This window comes from Chroicocephalus ridibundus, chromosome 29, assembly GCF_963924245.1.
Source record: "Chroicocephalus ridibundus chromosome 29, bChrRid1.1, whole genome shotgun sequence".
Lineage (NCBI taxonomy): Eukaryota > Metazoa > Chordata > Aves > Charadriiformes > Laridae > Chroicocephalus > Chroicocephalus ridibundus.
The window spans coordinates 937,793-963,485 of NC_086312.1; the positions used below are offsets into that span (position 1 = coordinate 937,793).

At 60.9% G+C, this 25,693-nt stretch overlaps 2 protein-coding genes across 10 annotated transcripts in view; one reads left to right on the forward strand and one right to left on the reverse strand.

Moving 5' to 3' along the window:
- The window catches only part of QTRT1 (queuine tRNA-ribosyltransferase catalytic subunit 1), a 3,014-nt gene extending 1,061 nt beyond the window's left edge, over positions 1-1,953 (reverse strand). Inside the window, exons 1-2 of the mRNA XM_063318958.1 lie at positions 1,103-1,953; positions 359-437 (exon numbers count right to left, since the gene is read on the reverse strand). Of these exons, the coding sequence (XP_063175028.1) occupies positions 359-437; positions 1,103-1,339 (316 nt within the window). The 5' untranslated portion in view covers positions 1,340-1,953. The remainder of the gene's footprint in view (positions 1-358; positions 438-1,102) is intronic.
- Positions 1,954-4,901: 2,948 nt separating this feature from the next.
- Positions 4,902-25,693, forward strand: part of DNM2 (dynamin 2) — a 39,157-nt gene continuing 18,365 nt past the window's right edge. For 5 of the 9 annotated variants that reach the window (XM_063319049.1, XM_063319048.1, XM_063319052.1 and 2 more), the window contains exons 1-10: positions 4,902-5,201; positions 14,860-14,933; positions 18,806-18,955; positions 19,320-19,523; positions 19,842-19,940; positions 20,197-20,357; positions 20,482-20,624; positions 21,795-21,930; positions 23,083-23,150; positions 24,181-24,319. In XM_063319049.1, coding sequence (XP_063175119.1) covers positions 5,041-5,201; positions 14,860-14,933; positions 18,806-18,955; positions 19,320-19,523; positions 19,842-19,940; positions 20,197-20,357; positions 20,482-20,624; positions 21,795-21,930; positions 23,083-23,150; positions 24,181-24,319 — 1,335 coding nt within the window. In that variant the 5' untranslated portion in view covers positions 4,902-5,040. Of the gene's footprint in view, positions 5,202-5,544; positions 5,609-14,859; positions 14,934-18,805; positions 18,956-19,319; positions 19,524-19,841; positions 19,941-20,196; positions 20,358-20,481; positions 20,625-21,794; positions 21,931-23,082; positions 23,151-24,180; positions 24,320-25,693 lie in introns of those variants that run through there. The other 4 variants (XM_063319053.1, XM_063319051.1, XM_063319055.1 and 1 more) reach the window with 2 other exon arrangements.

Consider the following 25,693-nt stretch of genomic DNA (forward strand, 5'->3'; position numbering starts at 1 on the left):
GTCTGGGGTTTTCCCCCCCGGTGTGTGCCCCCAGACGTGTGGGGTCTGGGGGGGGGGGGGGGTGTGTGTCCCCAAGTGGGGGTCTCGGGTGTCATCCCCGCCCCCCCCCCCCCAGTGGGTGTCCCGGGGGTTTTCTCTCCCTTAGATGGGGGTCCTGGGGTTCCCCCCCCCCCGAGGGTGGGGGTCTGGGGGGCGGCGGGAGGGGAGTGTCCCCAAGTGTGGGGGTCTGGTGGGTGTCATAGACCCCCAGGTGGGGTCCTGGGGGCGTCCCTCCCCCGATGTGGGGGGTCCTGGGGTGTGTGTCCATTCCCTCCCCCCCCCACCCCCCCGCGCAAGGTGGGGGTCCCAGCCCCCCCGCCCCCCCTCACCGTCAGCAGGTTGTGGGGCCAGTCCATGAAGCCGTGGAGGCCCCCCGCACGCTGCACCAGCTCCGGGCCCTGCCGTGGGGGGGGGGGGGGGTCAGAGCTGGGGGGGGGCGGGGGGGACCGTGGGGGCTGAGCCCCCCCCAGCCCAGGGGCAAGGGGACCCCCCCCAGGGGGCGGGGCCAGCGCGCCGGGGGGGCGGGGCTACGGCAGGTCTCTCCCAGGGGCTGGGACCCTCTGGGGGCGGGGCCACTAAAGGGGCGTGGCCACATCAGGAACAGGAGGGCGGGGTCATGGCGGGGGGCGTGGCTACCTGAGGGGGACTTTTAAGGGCAAAGGGGCGTGGCCTTCCCGGAGCTGGGCCTTGGGGGCGTGGCCATTCAGGGAGCATGGCCTATCCAGGAGCAGGGTCTTTGGGGGCGTGACCATCCAGGAGGCATGGCCAATCAGGGAGTGGGGGTCTTTGGGGGCGTGGCCTCCCTGCATCGGGGGCGTGGCCTCTATGGGAGCAGGGGCTTTGGGGGCGTGGCCTCTCCAAGCGTGGGGTCTTTAGGGGGTGTGGCCATCCAGGGGGCGTGGCCTCTCCGCGATCGGGGGCGTGGCCACCGCGGGGAGGGGGCCCTCCCGTGCCCGCTGCTCGCCGGTGGCTGCGGGCGGGCCCCGTCCTCATCCCGGTGGCCCCTCCCGGTCCGTCCCCGTCCTCCCCCACCCCCACCCCCCCCCGCCGCGGCGGCGCTCACCGGCCGCGTGCCCAGGTGGTAGGTGTTGCCGAGGCAGATGCGGCAGCCGAGGGCGGCGAGCTGGGCCGCCGTGACGCCTTTAGCGGTGCCGCGGGTGCCCACGGGCATGAAGACGGGGCAGGGGACGGGGCCGTGAGGCAGCCGCAGCTCTCCGGCCCGCGCCCGGCTCCGCCCGCACTCCGCCATCACCCGCAGCAGCGGCGCCGGGCCCGGCCCCGCCGCACTGGGCGCCGCCATCTTGCCTCTTCCCCTCACACGTGACCAGCGCTTCCGGCCGCCGTCGCGTCCCCGCGGAAGTGGCCGTAACCAGGGGCGACGCGGCCGCCATGTTGGGCCTGCGGCCTCCGCGCCGGGCTCGGGCGGGGGCGGGGACCCTTCTCCGGCCTCCGTGTCCCCCGGGAGACACCCCCCCGCCCCGGTCCCCCATGTCCCCCCTGGAGAGTCCCCTCCTTCCCCCGCGCTGTGATCCCTAGGAGAGCCCCCTCCTCACCCCGGGACCCCCTCCTCTGCCCCCCTGTACCTGGGGAAGAGCCCCCTCCCCCAGTCCCTAAGCCCCCCAGGGAGAACCCCCTGCCCTGGTCCCTATGTCCCCCAGCGAGAGCTCCCTTCTCTGCCTCCCTCATCCTGGCGAGAGACCCCTCCCCTGGTCCCTAAGCCCCGCAGGGAGGGCCCCCTCTTCTGTCCGCTTCTCATCCAGACCCGCCCCGGTCCCTAAGCTCCCCCAGGGGAATCCACCTCCTCCACCCCCTGCCTCAGTTTCCCCTCACACAACAGCTCCCTCCCTCCCCTCGGCATCCCCCGTGCCAGCCTCACACAGGATTTCAGCCCGAGGCACCTCATCGTCCGGACCTTGAAAGGTCTGAGCAGGGAGAGACCCATTATCCCCCCATTTCTCCGTTATCCCCCCATTTTCCCCTGGGGCAGGTCCTGGTGGGGCCTGGCAGGATCCAGGCACTCCGCATCAGGTCGTTGGGAGAGCTGGGCGGTGAGCATGGGAAGCCTAAGCTGGGGAAATATTCCTTGTTTTGATAAAAATTGCTATTTGTGTTTTTCCAGACTCGGCCGTCATCGGCTGCCAGCGCGAGGGAGGCGAAGGTGCCATCTCGCTGTGAGGGAACCCGCCGGTCGGAAGGAGGTAACCTCCCTCGGGAAGAGCGAATGACTGAAAACCAAATTAAAACGGCCTTTCGGAATGATCCCGAAAGCCCCGGCTCTGTCCTCCGTGGGCTCAGGCAAGGACCCAGTGTGGAAAGAGCCCCGTGAGTGATGAACTCATTATAGTGTTAACGAGCCGGAGGAAGGAGGGATGCTCAGGCAAGCAGAGGCACGTGGCAGCCTGGCTCCGATGGAGCAAATCTGGGTCGTTTCCCCCCCGGAGCAGCCTGGGAGTTGATCCCAGCCCTGTCTCCTCTGCTCTCCTTCCTGAAATGGGGAGGTTTTACCTCAAAAATCTCGCTGGGAGTCGGGTAATGGACCGGTTGAGAGGGGAAGAGGAAGGGGAATGGCTGCTGGTGTCTCTGGGGCATCTCTCCGTGTTGCTGGGGACCGGCAAAGCCGGTGTCTTGGTGAATCCGCGGGACCAGATCAGCCATTTCAGACCCGAAATATTGAGTCCCGATTCTGGAAATGCCGAGTAGGTTCCCTCAGATGACGGGGACACAAGCTTCCCTCCGCTACCTGCTGCGGCCGTGCCTGGGGGGTGTCCAGACCGCTCCCCCCCCCCCAATTTTGGGGACGAGCTGCTTCTGGCACCAATTCTTCCCCTTTTGGTGTGGGAAATGGGGGTGGGAGTGTCCTGGTCGCAGCTCGTCTGTGCCGAAACCGGCCCAAAATGGGAGTGGGAAAATGCTGTCCCACCCCGGAGGTTGCCACAACTGGGTTTTGGTCACCTGTGGGGACCCCAGGAGCGGGGCTGGGTCCCCTCCGGTGTCACCGGGACCTTCCCGTAGTGTTGGGGTGACCAGTGCTGTGACGATCCCTGTTTTCTCCATCCCTTTCCCAGCTTGGAAGATGGATGTGGGACATCCCATCCTGCCCCGGAGGTGGCTGTGAATGGGTTTAGGTGCTTGGTCACCTGTGGGGACCCCAGGAGCGGGGCTGGGTCCCCTCCGGTGTCACCGGGACCTTCCCGTAGTGTTGGGGTGACCAGTGCTGTGACGATCCCTGTTTTCTCCATCCCTTTCCCAGCTTGGAAGATGGATGTGGGACATCCCATCCTGCCCCGGAGGTGGCTGTGAATGGGTTTAGGTGCTTGGTCACCTGTGGGGACCCCAGGAGCGGGGCTGCGTCCCCTCCGGTGTCACCAGGACCTTCCCATGGTGCTGGGGTGACCGGTGCCATGCTGATCCCCGTTTTCTCCTTCCCTTTCCCAGCTTGGAAGATGGATGCGATGCATTCCGGCCGGCCCGAGCCCCTGGAGGAGCGACCGAGCCGTCGGACGGTGGATGGGCTGAACCCGGAGCTACGGTCGGAGAAATACTCGCTGCTGAGCACGGAGGGGAAACTGCTGGGACCGGCACTGAGCCGCATCCGGAGCGGTAGGAACTGCCGGGAAAGGGGGGGAATTTCCCCTGGGAAAAGCCCCCCTACTTCATACTGGGAAGCTCAGCGGGGTGCTGGATTTGGGAGGTGTCCGTCACCCCCTCAAATCCCAGATCCGCCGCCCCCGGAGGTGTTTTTTTGGGTGCCGGGGGATTCTCCGTGCCCCGAATTGCCGGGGGCTGATGTTGCCGTTATCCCCCCCCCTCGCCAGAGCTGGCCCTGCCGCTGGAGCTGCCCCAGGACCTGCCCCCTGCGTATCTCAGCCGCCAGCGCCGTTCCCTGCCCACCACCCCGCCGGCTCCCGGCCCCTCGCTCCCCGCCGAGCTCCGGTAAGTGCCGGTACCGGTGCTGGGAGCCGTTTTTTTTGGGGTGCCCCCTCCCACAAAACCCCCCCGCCTTCTCCTTCCTCATCTCTTCCAGGGCAAGCTCAGACGTTCTCTGCGCCGGCCGCTTCCCGGCGGGGCTCAGCCGGTTGGTGACCGGCATGCAGACCCCCGCTCCGGCCTCGCCGCCGCGCCGGGGCTCCCCGCCGGTACCGGGGGGGACGGTGCGGTGAGGGGAGCCCCTCCCCGGCGCGGGATGGAAATAAAGACCCCCCCCGAGGGGACCGCCGTCGGGTTGTCGGTGCTGGGGGTTCCCCGGGGACCGGAGTGGGGGGAAAGGAGGGGTCGGGCCGGTACCGGGGCGTCGACTCGGAGACCGGCGTCGGGCGTGCGCGGCTACACGAGGGTCTACGGTCACCGGGCTCTGCCTGGGAAAAGGGCTAAGGGCCAATCGGCTGGCAGGGATCTTTGATTGACAGGCGGCTGGCGAATGGCGTGAGGGTTTTCCTCCCGCCTCGCCTCTCCGGCTGGGTTGGTCCAGCCGGTGGAGTGGCAGTCGCGCCGTCCAATGAGAGGGAGGGAGGGTGGCTAGAGGCGGGTGAACTCGTCGGTGTTGTTCGGGTAGTGATTCGCTAGCTTTGCGGAGCGGCAGTCGTCTCTGCCAATGAAATGGCAAGAGCGGTGCCGAGGGGCGGGAGCTGCAGCGGTGCCGCCTCAGCTGACAGGCCAACTCCACCTCCCATTGGCTGGTAGCGATGAGCGACGCGCCGGGAGACCAATAGTACGGCAGAGAAGGGGCGCGGCTTTCCCGTCCCTCCTTCCCGGCCTGATTGACGTCCCGCTGCTCCGCTCCGCTCGGCAGATTCCTCTGATCGACGGGCGGGCCGGCCAATGGTCGCGCGGCCTGAGGGGAGAGGGGCGGGGCGGGCGGAGCGGCGCCCCGGGGGTGTCGCCAGTGCCGGATGAGGAGAGTCGGAGGGGAAGTTTGGTCGCCGCCGCCGCGGGCCCTGTGAGGAGGAGCCGCCGCCGCCGCCGGGAGAGCGGGTGTCCCGTTCTCCCCCCCCCGCCACCGCCATGGGGAACCGGGGCATGGAGGAGCTGATCCCGCTGGTGAACAAGCTGCAGGACGCCTTCAGCTCCATCGGGCAGAGCTGCCACCTCGACCTGCCGCAGATCGCCGTGGTGGGCGGGCAGAGCGCGGGCAAGAGCTCGGTGCTGGAGAACTTCGTGGGACGGTGAGTGGCGGGGCGGCGGCGGCGGGGACGGGGAAACGGCGGCGGGGCCGCTACGCCGCCTCCGCTGCGCCGCTGGCGTAAGCGCGCTTCGTGAATCCCGGCCTGCGTAGGGCGCGGTTGCCGCCTGTGGGACCCGACCCCCCCCCGGCCGTCCCCTTCCGCGCGCGCGCGCGCTACGCAAAGTGCGGAGCGGCCCCGCTCCCCCTTCGCCCGGCCGTTCCCTACGCACTTGGCGTAAGGCGCCTCCCCGGGGGGAGCGGCTCACCGGCGGGCCCTTACGCCAGCGGCGCAGGCGGGGGGGTCGGGCCTCGGCCGGCGCGCAGGGCGTTGGCGTAGGGGGTTTCTGTGAATACCGGGCCGGCCCGATGCACCGGAGGCGGCGGCGATGGAAGGATGCTACCGGGCAGGTGAGGCTCCCCGGGGCCTCCCGTCGCACCGTGGGGGCTCGTCCCGCCTCTGGATCCTCCTGGAGACGCTGCCAGGCGTGAGGAGGAACCGGCGGGTGCGGGGGGGTGAGACTGGACACCGGGATGCTGAACCCCCGGTTTGGTGACACCGTGAAGACGCTTCTGTTTCCAGGCCGGTAACGTCGGGCCCGCAGCCATTCCTGTCTCCCCCACACACACACACCCCCGGTTCCATCGTCCTGCTATCCTGAGATAGCACCGAGGTGTCGGGGCTTGGCCACCGGTCAGGATAAGGCCAGGCCGCGGCCTTGACGCCCAGCCCGGGGTGTGAAGGGCGGGGAGGAGAACGTGGCCGCCCCCGATAACCGGGGGGGGGTGGGGGAGAACGGACGGACGGACGCAGGGGTTCCACCCCGCACACACACCGCGGGGTTTAAAAATCATGCCGGGCGCTTTCGAAATCATCCGGAATCGCGAAGAACAACTGCTTGTGCGCCAAAACTTCGACCTTCGCCGCCTTTTTTTCTCTCTCTCTCTCCCTCTCCCCGCTGCCTTTATGGGGACGGCAGCGCCGGTCGGGGGATTAATGGCTCAGCTCTGAGTCGGTCGTCGTTTCCTCCGGCGTTTGCTCCGTCCGTGGGGTTGAGGAGCCATCGGCGGTGCTGGATTCCTGCCGCTTTCTTCCCCTCCTCGACCCAGGCCTCCTTCTTTCTCCAGCTCGAAAAGACCATCGCGTGACGGGGTTGCCGTCGGATGGTGTAATATTAACAATAGCGGCCTTCCTGTGACGTCATTCCATCCTGGCACGGGCCGGCGCGGATCTTGTCACCCACAAACCAGCAGCGGCTCAGTCCATCTCTTCCCCGGCGCCTACGTGAACCTTAACATTCCCCAAAAAAGTTGGCCGGGTGGTTTTCCCGACCTTTCGGGCTGGTTTTGGCGTTGCTGTTGCTGCGGAGATGTGCCGGTGGTTCCCTTTGGCTGTAGAAAAGTGTCATTTGAAAGCGCCGCCTGAGTTTTCCCTGATTTTTTTTTTTTTTTTTTTTTCCCCCCACTTCTGTAACATTTTTCCGAGCGGCGAGGTTGGGATCCGGAGCCTGCTGTGCCATCCATGACCTGACACATTTTGCCGCTTCTTTTGTCCTCAAAAAGGTTGGATTCCGTAGCGTGGATCCGCTGCCGGGGAGCCTTTTTCAGCCCAGTGGTGGGAGGGAGAGGAGGAATCGCCTGGATAATCGGAGCTCGAACCCCCCCAGATTAAACTCCTGTGGGGGCTTTGCGGAGCTTCGCTGCCTTTTGGCTTGAAACGGTCGAGTTATTCCCCCTCCTCAGTTGCTGCCGATGAAAATTTTGGCAGCTTCTAATTACAGTGCTGCTGGAAAACCGGCCCCGGTAATTAAAAATCTTTGTTTGGGAGCATCGAAGGCATTTAATGAGGGGTTAACGCGCTCCGCAAACACGGGCTTTGCGCGGGAGGGTTTTTTGCGCGGCCGAATCTGCCCCATTGTAACCGGGAGCTTTTCGCTCCCGTCCCGTGGTGCTAATTTTTGTTCTGCAGCTCGTGTTAATAAGCGCTAATTACGCCTGGGGTGGATTCTGCCCTGCGTTGGGTCGGTGCTCTCTGGCCCTCGGCTCGCTGGGCGCCGTCGTAGCAGCGTGTCAACATCTCTTTAAAGCGTTGCTTTCTCCAGTCATTTGGGAATGCGATAATGAGGAATATAGATTATTGTTACACAGCTCCGCACCGTAATTTGGGGAAAAATAGCCCCCAAACAGCTCTTTCCTTACCAAGCTTGGGCAGGAACTGCCTGCTTATCTCGGCGCAGCACTGGACGCTGTTGGGGTACCCGTCCCAGCGCTCGCAGCCGGGTAAAACCCATCGGTTTTTATCCCCCCGCCGGCAGCATCGAGCGTTTTCTCCGGGATGGTGACGATTGCTGAGGCCTCCGGGCTCTTCCCGACTGTTCGTTACCATCCGCGTTGAAGCCTGCTCTAGATTTCCAGCCGAATTCGTGGAGCGGAGAATGCTTTTGAGTGTAAGGGCCGCATTTTATCCGTAAAAGCTTTTCTGCCTGAAGCCGCTTCTGAGCGTGCAAACGCACATCCGTATAAGTGCCAGGCGGAGGGACGGACCCGCTGCATCCCTCGGGAAGGGAGCTGGGCTTAAGAACCGAGGCGATGTCCAGCGGAGGGACGGAACTGAGTAGCGTCTGCTGGTTTTAGTCTGCGAAATGGGACATAAACAGGGAAAATTCCCCGGTGGAGTGGTTTTCCTTCCGGGAGCTAGCTCTAAGGTGAAGCTGCCCGGGGCAATGGCGGCGGCCGAAGGGTGGGAGAGTTGTCGGTGAAGCCTTCAGCCTCTGGGTGATTCGAGCTGGGGATGAATAAACAACACGGAGGGAACGCGGCCGCGCTTATTCGGTTATTTTTGCCGATCCTGCCCCCTTTTTCGCGGCCGTTTGACCTTTAATCTTGGCTTTTCTGACCCGGTAGGAAGGTGCAGAGCCCCCCTAGGAAGCCCGACTCCAGCAGCGCTTGGAAGCCGGTGTCCCGTGTGCCGTTAACGAGCCATGGCGGCTTCTTCAGTGACGTATCCCGGTCCCCTGCGTGCCACCCAGCCTCACTAGAGACAGGGGCAGGATGCGGACGAGGCGGTTTCGGCTCATCCCCCGCTTTATCTCGTATCCCCATTGCAAGGAAACCGCGGGGAAAGACATTGTTCCCTCTTCAGAATGAGGGATTTTGGGTTGATTGCGTTAGGGGTGAGCTCAAACCAGCCTCAGCGCTGGGATAAGGACTCAGCGGGAGGTCTGGATCCCTGCAGACTGGCCCCGCTTGGGTGGTTTTTAACTGTTTCGAGAACCTTAAAACCACTTAAAACCACCGAGGACAGGGCAAGCCACGGTACGGTGGTCCCGTAAAATACGAGAGGAGGGTTACGAGCCCCGTTCAAACGCCTTAAGATGCCGCCGGTCGCGCCAAAAAACCTGCGGAGGAGCCAGGAATTGGGCTCAGATCCCTCTAAATCTGTGAATTAGATGCTGAACTTCGATTTATCTGGGGGGAAGGAATCCGTGTCGCTGCTCTCTCTGTTCTAGCGGGCGTCAAAATGGGCTGGCCTTGGGTCTGAAGAGCCTCGATTCTCTCATTATTGGGGAAAAGCACAAAAGGAAATCTAAAATACTGCATTAAAATGGCATTAGTGGCTGTATTAAAAGCCGTCCCGATGAAACGTGCATTGACGGACCCTTCTTTGGAGCCCTTGTCGTGTCAGGACGAGCGTGTCCCCCCGGCTCTCGCCGCGCCACTCCGACAAATGACGGCGTTAAAAAAAAAAAAAAAAAAAAAAAAACCCACAAAAAACCAAAACAACAAAAACAACAACAAAAAAAAGCCATTTTCAGAGCCCTGTAAAACCCGGGCATTGAGCGCGGCGGCCGCTCGGACCCGGCTGACAATGGAGCCGTTGTGATGCGGGCGGTGGGGGGGGGTCCTGCCATCGGCAGCGTCTTGGAGGAACCAAACCTCAATGAGGCATTATGAGTCCTTCGTTTGGCGTTACCAGTGCTGCCGGCGGCCATAAAGAAAACCGAGACTCAGCCAGACGGGGACGGAGGTAGCCGGACCTCGGTAAGAGCACCCTACTCCCCGCGGGACGCTGAATCGCCTCCATAAAGTGCTACGGAGCCCCCCAAAATGGTGAGAAAACCCAACATTTGGACCAAACGTCGACACCTCAGGCCCAGGGTGGCTCGCGGAGATTTTTAAATCACGGTGAATGGTGCGTTGGAGGCTCTTGGGGCGGAGAATTTCTCCACGGGGTGGGGATGGAGATGAGCGCGACCTTTTTCTTATCTAGAGGTAGGGCGCCTGCGTGGAATGGGCCGTGCCGAGTCTGGCTCCGCGGGTGTAAATCACGGCTTTGGCGTTTTATGGCGGCCATAGGCAGAGGGACGGCAATAAACGGCGAGGGCAGGGGGAAAGGGCGTTATCAGCGGGCAGAGTCGGCTTAGAATGGAGGGAAGGGAATTTGGGAGTGAGCGAGGGGCTTTGGGAGTGAAAACAGGTCTTGGAGGGACACGGGGGACACGGAAGGACGGTCTGGTGGGTCTCTTGCCAGGGTGTTCGGGGTGTTTTTTCCCTTGATTTTGGGGAAGAGCCACCACGGGAGCCACTGGGGAAGGATTCATCAAGATAATGCTGGGCTCTGGGGCCATGGGAAGGATGCGGAGCTGTGGGAGCGGGGCCGGAGGAGGCCCCGGAGATGCTGGGAGGGCTGGAGCCCCTCTGCTGTGGGGCCGGGCTGAGCTGGGGGGGTTCAGCCTGGAGAAGAGAAGGCTCCGGGGAGACCTTGGAGCCCCTTCCAGTCCCTAAAGGGGCTCCGGGAAAGCCGGGAAGGGACTCTGGATCAGGGAGGGGAGCCGTGGGACGAGGGGGAAGGGTTTTCAGCTGAAAAAGGGGAGATTTAGGGGAGATAGTAGAAGAAATTCTTCACTCTGAGGGTGGTGAGATGCCGGAACAGAGAAGCTGTGGCTGCCCCATCCTGGAGGGGTCCAAGGCCAGGTTGGCCGGGGCTTTGGGCAACCTTGGCTGGTGAGAGGTGGCCCTGCCCAGGGCAGGGGGTGGCACTGGGTGGCCTTTAAGGTCCCTTCCCACCCAAACCATCCCATGGTTCTCCACCAAGCCCTGTTACACCACAACGAGCGCCGCAGCCCCCGGCTCCGGGTGTAGCCCATCCGAAAGGAGACTTTTCCAAAAGAAAACCTTCGGCTTGCTTAAGGAAGGGTTCGTTTAAACATTTTAATGAGCTTCCTTCCCTCGTCCCCACAACTCCGAGAGAACCAGCGAGGAAAGCGCAGTTACGGCAGCGGATTTGAGGGGGGCAAAACTTGAAAATGGGAAAGAAACCGTTCTGTTATCCCTTGGTACACGTGCGGGATCCGGAGCCGGGGGCGGTGTGTGAGCCAAAGGCAGACCAAGTGAGGTTTTGTGTGTTAAATGAATAAATATACATAAAAATCACAGGTATATGCACATGGATAATGTATTTAGGGGATCATCTGTAGCTGGGGTTGTTCAGTCTGGAGAAGAGAAGGCTCCGGGGAGACCTTGGAGCCCCTTCCAGTCCCTAAAGGGGCTCCGGGAAAGCCGGGGAGGGACTCTGGATCAGGGAGGGGAGCCGTGGGACGAGGGGGAATGGGTTTAAACCGAAAAAGGGGAGATTTTGGTTAGATATTAGAAGAAATTGTTGCCTGTGAGGGTGGTGAAACACCGGCCCAGGTTGCCCAGAGAGGCTGTGGCTGCCCCATCCCTGGAGGGGTTCAAGGCCAGGTTGGACGGGGCTGGAGGGTCTTTAAAGCCCCTTCCCACCCAAACCGTTCCGTGATTCTCTGCTAAACGAGAGCCTGAAACCAGAGAGGGGCCGGGCAGCGCTCACCGCTCCGGTGCCTTCGCCCCGGGAGGTTTTACAGGGGCCGGGATGTGTTAAATGTACCTTTTCCACCTCTGACCTTTGCCTTTTTGTTCTCTCCGTAAAGCAGAGTAGTTTCCTGGTCCCGCACGCAAAGGGCAGGCGGGGAGAGAGAGAGAGAGGATTAATCCGAATACCCGGGCAAATGGGGAAAATCCGGGTTGAACGTCGTCATTTCAAACACCGGTTTGACCTCACTCCTCGGTGATTGCGTCGCTGAGGTGTGGCAGCCCCGTGGAGGTCCTGCTCCGTGCCACCTGCCCCACATCTCTGACTCACTTTAATGTTTAAAAAAAAAAAAAAATATGCCCTGGGGACCTTCTGGCAGGCTCTGGTGTCCCGCCCCCCCCCGGCTCCTTGTGTTTGCCATCGGTATTTTATCCTGAAGGATACAGTTCCTGCCAACCCCGGCCGCAAAAATGCGTGTGTGCGAGCGCGGTAACACCCCTCGGTTGTAAAAACACCCACTTATTGCCAGTCCCCGGGTGCCAGGCGGGGGTGCCCCGGCCCCGCTGGCCCGTGTCAGCTGCCGGTTGGGAGCTGTGACGTCCTCTGCCATGAAACCGTCTCTTGTTTGGCTTCTCTTTTGCATGGAAAGGGCAAATTGCTCGTGCCTGACCCTGCGACGGGTGACGGGTGGTGTTCCCCAGGGGTCAGTGCTGGGCCCAGTCCTCTTCAGTGTCGTCATCAATGGCCTGGATGAAGGGACAGAGCGTCCCCTGGGCAGGTTTAGAGGTGACACAAAGCTGGGGGGGTGGCCGACACCCCGGAAGGCCGTGCCGCCATCCAGAGAGACCTGGCCAGGCTGGAGAGTTGGGCAAAGAGGAACCTTCTGGAATTCAAGAGGGGCAAGCGCAGGGTGCTGCCCCCGGGGAGGAATAACCCCCCGCAGCAGGACAGGTTGGGGGTGACCTGCTGGAGAGCAGCTCGGTGGGGAGAGACCTGGGAGTGCTGGGGGCCGACGGGACGGCCATGAGGCAGCCATGGGCCCTGGTGGCCAAGAAGGCCAGTGGCATCGTGGGGGGCATGAAGAAGAGCGTGGCCGGCAGGTGGAGGGAGGTCATCCTCCCCCTCTGCTCTGCCCTGGGGAGGCCGCAGCTGGAGTTGTGGGTCCAGTTCTGGGCTCCCCGGGTCAAGAGGGACAGGGAACTGCTGGAGAGGGGACAGCAAAGGGCTACCGAGATGCTGAGGGGACGGGAACGTCTCTCCGATGAAGAAAGGCCGAGGGATTTGGGGCTTTTTGTCTGGAAAAAAGACGGCTGAGGGGGGATCTCAAAGGGTGGGTGTGAGGAGGATGGGGCCAGGCTCTTCTCAGTGGTGCCCGGGGACAGGACGAGGGGTAACGGGCACAAACGTGAGCATGGGAAGTTCCACCTAAACAGGAGGAGGAACTTCTTGACTCTGCGGGTGGCAGAGCCCTGGCACAGGCTGCCCAGAGAGGTGGGGGAGTCTCCAACTCTGAAAACATCCCAAACCCGCCCGGACGCGTTCCTGTGCCGCCTGCTCTGGGTGAGCCTGCTCTGGAGGGGGTTGGAGGAGATGATCTCCAGAGGGCCCTTCCAACCCCTACCATCCCGTGATTCCGTGATTCTGTGAGTTCATGCTCTACAGCTCGGCTCTGTCAAGGGTAACGCGCTTCAGGAAGCCGTGAGCTGAGGGTTTATATCGTTAAGTACCCAAAAGTCGTTAACGCGGCCGGTGGGAGAAGGGAGCAGCAGAGCCCGCTGGGAGCGTTCGATCCCATCTAGATGCCGTGGTTTTCTCTCCCTGCCACCAGTGTTGTCCCCTCCTGGGGTCTCCGGGCCGGCGGTGAGTCCGTGGGGAGGGTTTTTGTGCCTCCCGGTGTTTATTTCGACAGGAGGAAGCTGCCACCGCTCTCCAAATGGCGTAACCGGGCCCGTCATAGCGAAACTGCAGAGCCGCAACCGCGCCGAGATGGATCCTGCCGCCCTCCAACGCTTCCCTTTTCCTGTCGCATCCCACCTCCTGCCGCCGGTGCCGCCGGACCTGTCTTCCCGGTTGGGCAGGAAGCTTTTTTCCGGGGCGATAAAAAGCATGTTTCTATTTATAAAAACCACCTTCTTGGGGCTGGCTCTGAACAGGGCTCGCGGTTCGCTCCCAAAATCTATGTGCTGGTGTTGCTCCCGGTGTAGATATCGCGGCTGTAATTCCCGATTCTCTCGGCAGCAGCCGGGATGCTGATGTGTGGGGCTGGATACAGCCCCTGGGGAGGGTGTGAATTCCCGGCGGAGCCTCTCCCACTCCGTGACCGGGGCACCTTGGGGAGTGGGTGACAGCGCCGGGCACCGTTTCCTTGTGCTCAGCTGATAAGCTGGATGTGCCCTCGTTAATGGGAGCGATAAAACCGTTCCAAGCTGCTCCGGCTTCTCCCAAGGAGCTCTTTTATCCCTCCCATTTCCAAGCAAAACCACCGGCACGGAGCTGCTCGGCAAACCCGCTTTGCCGTCGCATTCCCAGGCTGCGGGGGGGACACACACGGAGCTGCAGCCGTTTGCTGGGTGATGATGGCCCCCAACGCCCATTCCAGGCGGGAAAATCCTCCCGAAGGACACCCCGAGCAGGGGAAACGCCGTCGCTCCTGCCCCTCGTTCCGCTCTTCCGTGAAACAGGGGGGGACACCGTAAAGGATGCGCGGTTTCAGAGGATAAAGGCGGTGGGTTTGTCCCCTGCTGTCGAGATGTCTGGCTGTATTTTTTTAAAGGAATTAGCAGGGCGTTAAAATGCTTTAGACACTGGAGTTTCCGAGGGGCTGGCAGGTGGGAAAGCTGTTTTCCCAACGCCTGCACCCACAGCCTCCGGAGTGGTCGCTCGGAAGCGGTTGGCGGTGAAGGCAGAGGGATGTGGGAACCCCTCTCGTCTTTCTCTTCCTCTCCTTGTCTTCCTCTCGTCTCATCTTCCTCTCCTCATCTTCCTCTCCTCGTTTTCCTCTCGTCTTCCTCTCCTTGTCCTCCTCTCCTCGTCCTCCTCTCCTCTCATCTTCCTCTTGTCTTCCTCTTGTCGTCCTCTCGTCCTCCTCCCCTCTCGTCTTCCTCTCGTCCTCTTCTCCTTTCATCTTCCTCCCCTCTCGTCCTCCTCCCCTCTCATCTTCCTCTCGTCTTCCTCTCCTCTCGGCTCCTCTCGTCCTCCTCTCCTCTCATCTTTCTCTCCTCATCTTCCTCTCCTCGTCCTCCTCTCCTCTCATCTTCCTCTCGTCCTCCTCCCCTCTTGTCTTCCTCTCGTCTTCTTCTCCTTTCACCTTCCTCTCCTCTCGTCTTGCTCTCCTCTCGTCTTCCTCTCATCTTCTCCTTGTCATCCTATCCTCATCTTCCTCTCCTCTCATCTTCCTCTCCTCATCTTCCTCTTTTCTCCTCTTGTCTTCCTCTCGTCCTGTCCTTGTCCTCCTCTCCTCTCCTCTCCTCTCCTCTCCTCTCCTCTCCTCTCCTCTCCTCTCCTCTCCTCTCCTCTCCTCTCCTCTCCTCTCCTCTCCTCTCCTCTCCTCTCCTCTCCTCTCCTCTCCTCTCCTCTCCTCTCCTCTCCTCACCACAGCGGGGTGGGAAGGTGGCCTTGGGACGGGGACAGCACGTTCCTGTCCTGCTGCGGGCGTCCGTGTTCCCAGGAGCATCTTTTACCCGCCCCCAGCTCCCTCTGCAGAGCAGGCCCCGATCCTCTGCAGGACCCACACCTTTTCGAGCCCCTTCAGGCCACCCCCCGCCGTTCCGTTTTCGGGGTGATGGCCTCGCTTAACCCCAGTGGTAAATATCTGCCTTTTTATTCCTTGCAGGGACTTCCTTCCCCGAGGCTCTGGAATCGTCACTCGGCGACCTCTCATCCTGCAGCTCATCTTCTCCAAGACAGGTACGGTCCGGGCGGGAGAAGGGGGAGAGAGCGGTTGAAACCCGGGAGGCTGCAGGGGAGCAGGGACCAGAAGCGGTGATGGATTTAGGTCCGTCCTTCTGCTCCCTTCCATCAGAAAATTCCTGTTTCCCTCGAGGTGCCATTATCCTGATGATATGGGGCATCGGGTCCACCCGCGAGCGTTTAAACCGCTGTTGGTGGCTAATAAAAGAGTTGCCGGCTACTTCCCCCTCGCCCCATGATTCAGTTCCGCTTCCGCAGCCTGGCACCCGGGAGTTGCGAAATCGGGCTCTGCCCCGGCTTCGCCTGCTTCCACGCGGCGAGGAACGGACGCGAGGCGCGGGGACGGCTCGTTTTCCCAACCGGGTACATTTTAAACGCATCAACTGGCCTCATCTGGGGGCAGATTTCTCTTATTGCCTCCCCCGGAATGAAACGCGTCGCCCTTTTCTGAAAAAAAAAAAAACAACAAAACCCCATGGGTTTGGGTGAATTTTGGCGGAGACGGAGCGGTCAGCGGAGCCGCGCTCCGCAGCCTCCTTTCGCCTTTATTCAGGCGACCTGTTTATCGGGTAATTAGTCGTTTTCTGGTACCCAGAAGACGTAAAAGGATTGCAAAATGTCTCTGGCGGCCTTGAGATGATAAGGTGTCGTCAGGCGTGGAACCGGTAGGAGTGGAAGGGCGAGGGAAGGGCTGGTATTTCCCCTCGCCGCACCCAGGGGATTTGGGAGGGAGGAAGCGAGTTGCCCCGTCCCTCTCCCCTGGGGCGAGTCGTGGCCCCAAATCTACTAAAATCCCTTTTCGAGGAGCCCGGGGATCGTTATCCCCGGGGAAACGCTGTCTCTCTTCCCCCTCGCTTCTCCGCGCTCCCCTCCGCGCTTCCCCTGCGCTCACGACTTGGAAAAGCCCTTCGGAAAATTTCAAATACCTGAAGGCGGCTGCGCAGAGGCCTGGAAAAGCGGCTGTTTTTCTGTTCCCAGGCGTCTCCTCCGCGGAGGAGCCGGGCTTTGGTTAATGTTTGGCTCCTGGCACGGTTTTCCTTGGGCTTGGAGTTGCCGGAGTCAGAGGCGGGCTCCACGGCGGGCTGCGGGGTTGTCGGCTGTGGGGACGGAGTGAAACGGGGTGATAAATCTGGGAAAAATAAAAAAGCTCATGGTACAGGCAGGGGGAAGCCGTGGTTCCTTCTTGGCTGCCGGGGCTGGGAAGCGCTGCCAGTGCTTCCTCGCCGGATGGCGCGAAGACGATATCCCGGGTCTCCGGACGGTGCAAAGATGGTATCCCGGGTGTCCGGACGGTGCGAAGACAATATCCCAGGTCTCCGGATGGTGTGAAGACAGTATCCGAGGTCTCCGAATGGCGCAAAGGTGTTATTCCGGGTCTCTGGATGGTGCAAAGACCACATCCCAGATCTCCAGACGGTGTGAAGATGGTATCCTGGGTCTCCGGACGGTGCCAATATGGTATCCTGGGTCTCCAGACGGTGCAAATATGGTATCCCGGGTCTCCGGACGGTGCGAAGATGATATCCTGGGTCTCTGGACGGTACGAAGACGGTATCCCAGGTCTCCAGATGGTGCAAAGACAATATCCCAGGTCTCTGGACGATGCAAAGACAATATCCCGGGTCTCTGGATGGTGCAAAGACAATATGCCGGGTCTCTAGACAGTGCGAAGATGTTATTCCAGGTCTCTGGATGGTGCGAAGATGTTATTCCAGGTCTCCAGATGGTGCGAAGACCGTCTCCCAGGTCTCCAGATGGTGCAAAGACAATATGTCGGGTCTCTGGATGGTGCGAAGATGATAGCCCAGGTCTCCAGGCAGCGTGAAGACAGTACCCTGGGTCTCCGAACGGTGCAAAGACGTTATCCCGGGTCTCCGGTCAGTGCAAAGACATTATCCCAGGTCTCCGGATGGTGCGAAGATGATATGCTGGATCTCTGGACAGTGTGAAGATGTTATCCTGGGTCTCCGGACAGTGCGAAGACGATGTCCTGGGTCTCCGGGCGGCGTGAAGATGATATGCCAGATTTTCGGGCGGTCCAAAGATGTTATCCTGGGTCTCCGGACAGTGCGAAGACAATGTCCCAGGTCTCCGGACGGTGCAAAGACAGTATCCCGGGTCTCCGGGTGGTGTGAAGACGATATGCCCAGTCTCCGGATGGTGCAAAGACAATATCCTGGATCTCTGGATGGTGTGAAGATGATATGCCGGGTTTCTGGATGCTGTGGAGACGTTATCCTGGGTCTCTGGGTGGTGTGAAGACGATATCCTGGATCTCTGGACGGTGCGAAGATGATATGCCGGGTCTCCAGACGGTGCGAAGATGGTATTCCAGGTCTCCAGATGGTGACAAGACAATATCCCAGGTCTCCAGATGGTGCGAAGACAGTATCCCGGGTCTCTGGATGCTGCAAAGATGTTATTCTGGGTCTCCGAACAGTGTGAAGACATTATCCCGGGTCTCCGGACAATGCAAAGACAATATCCCGGGTCCGCGGCACTGTCACGAGGGTGCTGCCGGTGCCGGGCTGGGGGTTTACCCTGACTCCCAGTCACACCGGAGCATCTTGGCAGCTGAAGACTGGGAGCTTTCTTCCAGCGCGAGGAGCCCGGGCAATAAAAGATTTCCCAGCAATTCGGCGGGGACTGCAAGGCAAACAGGCCCCGGGGTGAAAACAAACACGGCCATTCTGCCGGCGCGCTTGGCTCGGCCGAGCCGGCGTCGGCCGCCTGCCAGCGTCTCCCCCCGAAGGGCAGTTTCTTTTTTGGCAAAAGGGAAGCGTTAACTCCCCAAATCCACCTGGAAGCAGCTGCTGCCAGGCTGCCTGCCGTCGCCCCGCTCTTTTCCCCGTCCTGGGCCCCGGGGGGGAAAGTGGCTCGGCCAAGTCGCTTTGGGGCTGCTGCCAGACGGGAGGCTGGAGACGAGCAGGTTAATTAATTAATTCATCGTGCTGGGTGCTGCACCCGGGGAGGAATAACCCCCCGCAGCAGGACAGGTTGGGGGTGACCTGCTGGAGAGCAGCTCGGTGGGGAGAGACCTGGGAGTGCTGGGGGCCGACGGGACGGCCATGAGGCAGCCATGGGCCCTGGTGGCCAAGAAGGCCAGTGGCATCGTGGGGGGCATGAAGAAGAGCGTGGCCGGCAGGTGGAGGGAGGTCATCCTCCCCCTCTGCTCTGCCCTGGGGAGGCCGCAGCTGGAGTTGTGGGTCCAGTTCTGGGCTCCCCGGGTCAAGAGGGACAGGGAACTGCTGGAGAGGGGACAGCAAAGGGCTACCGAGATGCTGAGGGGACGGGAACGTCTCTCTGCTGAAGAAAGGCCGAGGGATCTGGGGCTTTTTGTCTGGAAAAAAGACGGCTGAGGGGGGATCTTAAAGGGTGGGTGTCAGGAGGATGGGGCCAGGCTCTTCTCAGTGGTGCCCGGGGACAGGACAAGGGGTAACGGGCACAAACGTGAGCATGGGAAGTTCCGCCTAAACAGGAGGAGGAATTCTTGACTCTGCGGGTGGCAGAGCCCTGGCACAGGCTGCCCAGAGAGTGGGGGAGTCTCCGTCTGTGGAGCCATCCCAAACCCGCCCGGACGCGTTCCTGTGCCGCCTGCTCTGGGTGAGCCTGCTCTGGAGGGGGTTGGAGGAGATGATCTCTAGAGGGCCCTTCCAACCCCTACCATCCCGTAATTCCATGATTCTGTGCTTCTGTAATCCCTTGGGGACATCCGGAGTGGCATCCATGCCCGCTGGCATTGCACCAAAGCACGTCACTGGTTCCACTTTGCAATGGGGAGATGTCTCTCTGTGTCTGCGCTGCGCTCCAGATGGCCAAATTTTCTTCTTCTTACTGCTATTACTAATTTATTTTTTGATCTCTTCCAGAATATGCCGAGTTTTTGCACTGCAAATCCAAAAAGTTCACGGATTTCGACGAGGTGCGGCAGGAGATCGAAGCGGAAACCGACAGGGTGACGGGAACCAACAAAGGCATCTCTCCCATCCCCATCAACCTCCGCGTCTACTCGCCGCACGGTGAGTGAGCTCCTTCTCCGCCCCCGCCTTAAACCAGCGGCAAGGAAGAAAAGCTGGCCTTTGCAGACGCAGCGGCTGCGGGGTTTAGCCCAACCTGCATCCCAAAAGCAAATCCCGGCTGCTCCCTGCGTCCGGCTGATCTTACACTGGTCGGCGGGGGCTGCCTGGGCCACCCCCTGCGCAAATACAGCAGCGACTCTTCCTTCGGAGGGGATTTTAAGGCTTGTGGAGGGGATTGTAGGGCTTTCGGAGGGGATTTTAAAGCTTGTGGAGGGTCAGCAGATCTGAAAATACCCAGCTGCGAGACCGACAGCTCCCGCCGCCAGGCCTTGATCCCGAACGCGGGTGCTCTCTGTCCTTCCAGTGTTGAACCTGACTCTGATCGACCTGCCGGGGATCACCAAAGTGCCGGTGGGGGACCAACCGCAGGACATCGAGTACCAGATCAAAGACATGATCCTGCAGTTCATCAGCAGGGAGAGCAGCTTGATCCTGGCCGTCACGCCGGCCAACATGGACCTGGCCAACTCAGACGCGCTCAAGATGGCAAAAGAAGTCGATCCTCAAGGTAAGACGGGACGGTTCCTCCTGCCCGTGCCGCGCGTATGGAGGGATAAAGCCTTCAGCGGCCATCGCAGCAGAGTCTCAGCCATCAGTTCCCCAACTTTGGTACCAGACGGGGCTTCTCATCCCTCCCCGCCTCTCGCAGAGGACTCTCCGTCCTCTGATGGCTGAGGAAGGGCCATCGGTTCCACCTCTCGCTGGCGGGTCCGTGTTTGCTTTGGGTGCACGCTCCCGTGCCTCCTGGATGCGTTCGGTGAAGTGAGATTGACGCGATTGCTCATTTGTGAGCTTAATTGGTCGCTCCTTTGTGTGGCTGCTTCAGGCTTGCGGACGATTGGAGTCATCACCAAGCTGGACCTCATGGATGAAGGCACGGATGCCAGGGATGTGCTGGAGAACAAGCTGCTTCCTTTACGAAGAGGTATAATGAGCCGCCAAGGCTTTGCGTCACCCCGTATCCTCCTTTCCCCAACCTCTGTCTCTCGCGGGGACAGAGCGACGGTTCCAAACGCCTGGAAAGGCGGCTCCTGTGCCCTCTGGTGCCTTCTGGGGAGCCCCGGTGCTGCCCCCGTCGCCGGGAGAAGGGGCTGCGGGTGGCGATGCGGAGCCGCAGGGCCCTGCTCGGGTGCCTTTCAGCTGGTTCCATCCATAGCAAGAGCCCCCGCGTCCTCTTGCAGGCTACATCGGCGTGGTGAACCGAAGCCAGAAGGACATCGACGGGAAGAAGGACATCAGGGCAGCGCTGGCAGCCGAACGCAAGTTCTTCCTTTCTCACCCGGCTTACCGGCACATGGCCGACCGCATGGGCACCCCGCACCTGCAGAAAGTCCTAAACCAGGTAGGTTTGGTCCCTCCCCGAGGGTTTCGCGGCACTGCTCTTCATCTCTGGTGGAAAAAAGGATGGTTCCTGCGGTTGTCCGGGGTGCGGAGGAGGGTGTCTCAGTGTCTCCGTTCTTCTGCAGCAACTGACCAACCACATTCGGGAGACGCTGCCTTCGCTGCGCAGCAAACTTCAGAGTCAGCTGCTCTCCCTGGAGAAGGAGGTTGAGGAATACAAGAACTTCCGCCCCGATGACCCCACGCGAAAAACCAAAGCTTTGTTACAGTAGGTTTCATAGAATCGTGGGATGGTTTGGGTGGGAACGGACCTTAAAGGCCACCCAGTGCCACCCCCTGCCCTGGGCAGGGCCACCTCCCACCAGCCCAGGTTGCCCAAAGCCCCGTCCAACCTGGCCTTGAACCCCTCCAGGGATGGGGCAGCCACAGCTTCTCTGGGCAACCTGGGCCAGGGGCCCATCACCCTCCCAGCCATGAATTTCTTCTAATATCTAACCAAAATCTCCCCTTTTTCAGCCGAAAAACCTTCCCCCTCATCCCACGGCTCCCCTCCCTGATCCAGAGTCCCTTCCCGGCTTTCCCAGAGCCCCTTTAGGGTCTCTCCCCGGAGCCTTCTCTTCTCCAGGCTGAACCCCCCCAGCTCAGCCTGGCCCCACAGCAGAGGGGCTCCAGCCCTCCCAGCATCTCCGGGGCCTCCTCCGGCCCCGTTTCCACGGCTCCACATCCTTCCCATGGCCCCAGCCGGAGGCAGCGCCGCAGGGGGGTCTCAACAGATCGGAGGGGCAGAATCCCCGCCCTCAAGGCGATTTTTGGGGTTTCTCTTGCTCAGTGCTGCCTTCCCGGGGCCTCACCTGGCAGAGCATCTCCCCTCCCAGCCAGGAATCCTGCTGGCACAGGAATAAACTCCCTCCGTTCCTCCCACGAGGCTCATTTATCTCAGCCGGTGCCTTCCTCCGAGCAAGAGCCCGGAATAGCCCCGGCGTCGGGAGGGAGCGGTGGCTGCCGAAGGGCTCTGCCAACTCCCGACGCTGCTAAGCTGGCATCTGGGAGAGATTCCGTGTCCTCCGGCGCTCGGCTGGCAGGAGGAGGAGGAGGAAAGCCTCTCCCAGAAATGCCTGCTCAGCGTCTCTGCGGGCGAGAATTGGTGTCTGGCGCTTGCCGATCTCTGCGTGCCGGGGCTGCCGGGCCCGGAGCGAACAGTTCGGGCTGGGGATGGGAAAGGATGCCGCGCATCCGACCTCGGCCTATCCACTTGTTTTTTAGACTATGGGAAAAAGGGAGATTTTTCTTTCCGCGACTCCAGCGGAGGGAATTTGGGGAGCTTTTACGCCGCCCTCACCAGCGGAAGCGCCCCGGTGGGGTGGCGCCAGGTGTCTGTCCGTCCGTCCGTCCGTCGTACCGTACCGGCGTCCGTTTAATCCCGCCTGCTTCCCCACAGGATGGTCCAGCAGTTCGGCGTGGACTTTGAGAAGCGAATCGAAGGTTCGGGAGACCAGGTGGATACGCTGGAGCTCTCCGGGGGCGCCAGAATCAACCGCATTTTCCACGAGAGGTTTCCCTTTGAGCTGGTGAAGGTAAAACCGGCCGCGGGGGAACGTGTGTGCCGGGAAGGGAAAGACGGATGGGGGACACGTGTGACGGGAAGGGAAAGACAGACAGGGGGACACGTGTGACAGGAAGGGAAGGCTGGATGGGGGACATGTGTGACGGGAAGGGAAAGACGGATGGGGGACATGTGTGACGGGAAGGGAAAGACGGATGGGGGACACGTGTGATGGGAAGGGAAAGACAGCCGGGGGGACGCATGTGACAGGAAGGGAAAGCCATTGGGGGGGACGTGTGTGACGGAAAGGGAGAGACAGATGGGGGGACACATGTGATGGGAAGGGAAAGCCGGCCGGGGGACATGTGTGACGGGAAGGGAAAGACATATGGGGTCACGTCTGACAGGGAGGGAACGACAGACAGGGGGACATGTGTGACGGGAAGGGAAAGCCGGATGGGGGACACGTGTGACGAGGAGGGAAAGTGGGACAGGGGACATGTGTGATGAGGAGGGAAAGCCATTGGGGGGACACGTGTGATGGGAAGGGAGAGACAGATGGGGGGACACGTGTGATGGGGAGCGAAAGACGGACGGGGGACACGTGTGACAGGAAGGGAAAGATGGATGGGAGACGCGTGTGATGGGAAGCGAAAGCCATTGCGGGGACACGTGTGACGGGATGGGAAGGACGGATGGGGGACACGTGCGATGGGAAGGACGGACGGGGGACACGTGTGACGGGGAGGGAAAGACGGACGGGGGACACGTGTGCCAGGCAAACCCCGTTCCTGCGGCACCTGGTTGGGACAAGCTGATCTCCCTTTTGCCCGGCTCAACCCCGGCAGTCCCTCGGCACCTTTCCCTTCCCGGCACCGGGAGGTGTTTGCAGAAGGAGGGGACGTTTTCTTCGCCTCGGTGGCGTGTTTGGGTACGCGCAGGGGGGCTGTTAGTCCTGGGTGGCGATGCCCGACCTCTGGCTTTTAAGCCCTGGGCTTGCCAGGAGGAAGTTGCCGAGGCGGGGAGCAGGATAATCGAGCCCAGGGCCCCAGGGCGCTGGCAAGATCTCAAGACTGGAGATAAATAAAAATCGGAGAGAGAGCGACCCAGTCTGGCCAGGACGGAGAGCAACCTCCGAACCCTCCTAACTGTGGATTTTTTTCCGTTTTTCCTCCTCCTTCAGATGGAGTTTGATGAGAAGGACTTGAGGCGAGAAATCAGCTACGCCATTAAAAACATCCACGGCGTGAGGCAAGTAGGGGAGCGACGCGGCGGCGGCTCCGGCTCTCCGTAGGGCAGCCGAGTAACGCCCGGTGCGCGCGTGCGGTCGGAGCTTTCGGCCGAGGGAGAGGTGATACTTGTCAGCTCATCGCCCCGCGGCTTGCGGAGACCGGAGTTTGCTGGAAACGGAGAATTCCTTGCCTTTTGGAGGGAATTTAAGCGGTAGCTCGGCCACCCCGCTGTGTCGCTCCGCGCAGTCGGGCTTGTCCCGCTCCCCTCCCGCCCTGGAAAAGCCGGAGGAGGTTCCACCGCAGGCGCTGAGCTGAAAAATCTCCCCTTTGTGCCTTCAATTCAGCCGCTAAAATAACCTTCCTCTTGCCTCTTAACGTTCCCTTACGCGGGGGAAGAAATGACCTTGAGAGAAAGGTAGGGAACGCGAGTTCAACCTTTTTGGCTAAAAAAAAAAAAAAAGGGACGCAGGTCCTGGCTGCCGGGGACGAGTCGCAGGGAAATTTGGGGACCCCAAAGAGGAACGGCGTTAACTCCAGATCCTCCTCTCGCTCTCCGTTGACCCCGGTGGGAAAAGAGAAACGTAGAGTTTCTTTTTTTTTTTTTTTTCTTTTTTTTCGCTTTTAATGCTCTCCCCGGGCACCGTTTCACCTGCTTGAAGGGGATCCCTTTTCCCTAAACACCGCCAAAAAGGTGAATTCCCATTTCCCGGCGGTGCTGATGGCACCTGGGCTCTCTCGCTCCTGTTTTTGGGGGGGAATAACACCCTCTCTGGAGGTTGCTGGAGGGGGACAGAAGGGTCCCGTCCCCTTGGAGAGGGGGCAGCCCCCGATGGAAGAGGGGGGGAAGAGCCGGGGTTGAGCGACGCCGACGATCCGGGAGCCGGCACTGGGGTGGGAATCGCTCTCCGGGACGCAGCCCGTGGCCTCCAAACCTGACCACCCCTTTTGTTTTGTTTTTTGTTTTGTTTTGTTTTGTTTTTCTCTGCCATGTTTCTACCCGCCCCCCCCCCCGCCCCGCCACCGACCCCCCCGAATGCGGATTCCTGTAGGACGGGGCTCTTCACCCCAGACTTGGCATTCGAGGCCATTGTGAAAAAGCAGGTGGTGAAGCTGAAAGAGCCTTGTCTGAAGTGTGTCGACCTCGTTATTCAGGAGTTAATCAATACAGTTAGACAGTGTACCAGTAAGGTATCGAACCGGCTTCCGTCCCCGGCGGGGCGGGGAAGCGGGAGCGATGCTCTAACCTGCCTGCCTCGCCTGGTTTCCCCTCCAAAAAAAAGGAGAAAAATCAGAAAATCCGGCCGCCGTTTACGCAAATTGGCGATTCTTTTCCGAGCTTTGGCTCCTGTCTCCCAACGCGGAACCTTCCCCGTCGCCTTCGGCCACGGGGGATCGCCCGGTCCTCGGGGCCGGGATGCTCACCCAGGATGTCTCCCCCCGGCTCTTCGGGGTGCTGTTGGCGTCCCCGAGCCATCCCCACGGGACAGAGCCGGGATTTTTGGGGACAAGACGCTCATTTTCCCGTGTCCGTCCCCGTCCTGGGGATGACGGGGCTCTTGCGGGGGCAGGTTAGGGGGGTGCTGCCCCCCACCCCCGGTAGGCGCCAGGCAGGCGGGCAGGGGCTGCTCCTGGACCCCGCTACCTCTCTTAGCATGTCTTTTTAATTTAAACTCCTGCTTCGCCGCACTCTGGGAATCCCGGGAAGCTGGAAACCAAAGCCAGGGACGGCAATTCCGGGAAAGAGCCTCTCAATCCCGCAATTCAGAAGCTGCTTGATAACGAGCCACGTTGGCCTTTCAAAACGTTCCCTGCCGCCTTCCCCTTAATTGGCTTTTTATTTCCCCCCGTGGAAGTTGTTAATTACCCTGAAGCCAGATAATGGGGCCGTTTCCGTATTTAATAACCAAATTTAATAACTCAGCGTGGCTCCTTTATTTATTAAACCCGGTTCTGGCAGCGCCGAAAACCCTTAAACCCAAAAGAGGGCAGGAAAACCAGCTCCTCCCTCACATTATCGGGGGGGGGGGAAAAATAATAAAAAAAATTAATAAATTTAGCTTACCTAGAGGCGAGAAGGTGAAAATTAACCCCCCAGGTTTGCTTCCTGGAGTGCTTTCGCGGAGCGGGCCGGTTTAAACGCCGAGCTGGTTCCGTCAGCGTAGGGAGCGGCGGGGGTTTGCCGGCGGGTCGGGATTTCTCCTCCGCTCTTTTCTCTCCTTTCCAGCCGTGGTTTGACTGTGAATGTGGGTAACGCCGAGAAGCCGGCGCTTCCTGACGAAATTCCTTCCGTCTCGCACGCTCGGGGAGGCTGGAAAACCCCAAAATTGAGTTGAAATTGGGTGACTTTTTTTTTTTTTTTTTCCTAGAGCTGGGGGTGGGTGCCGCCGTCGGAGCATCGGCAGGGTTTTTCCTGCGCTCGGGCAACGCTTCCTTCCCCTGCACCCGGAAGGGAGCACACCCACCCCCCCGCCATCCATAAAACAGCCCCCCCAAAGCCAAAATTTGGGAATGTGGGGGTCCGGGGTTGATCCTGCTCCCCGCCAGAGGGACCCGTCGTCACCC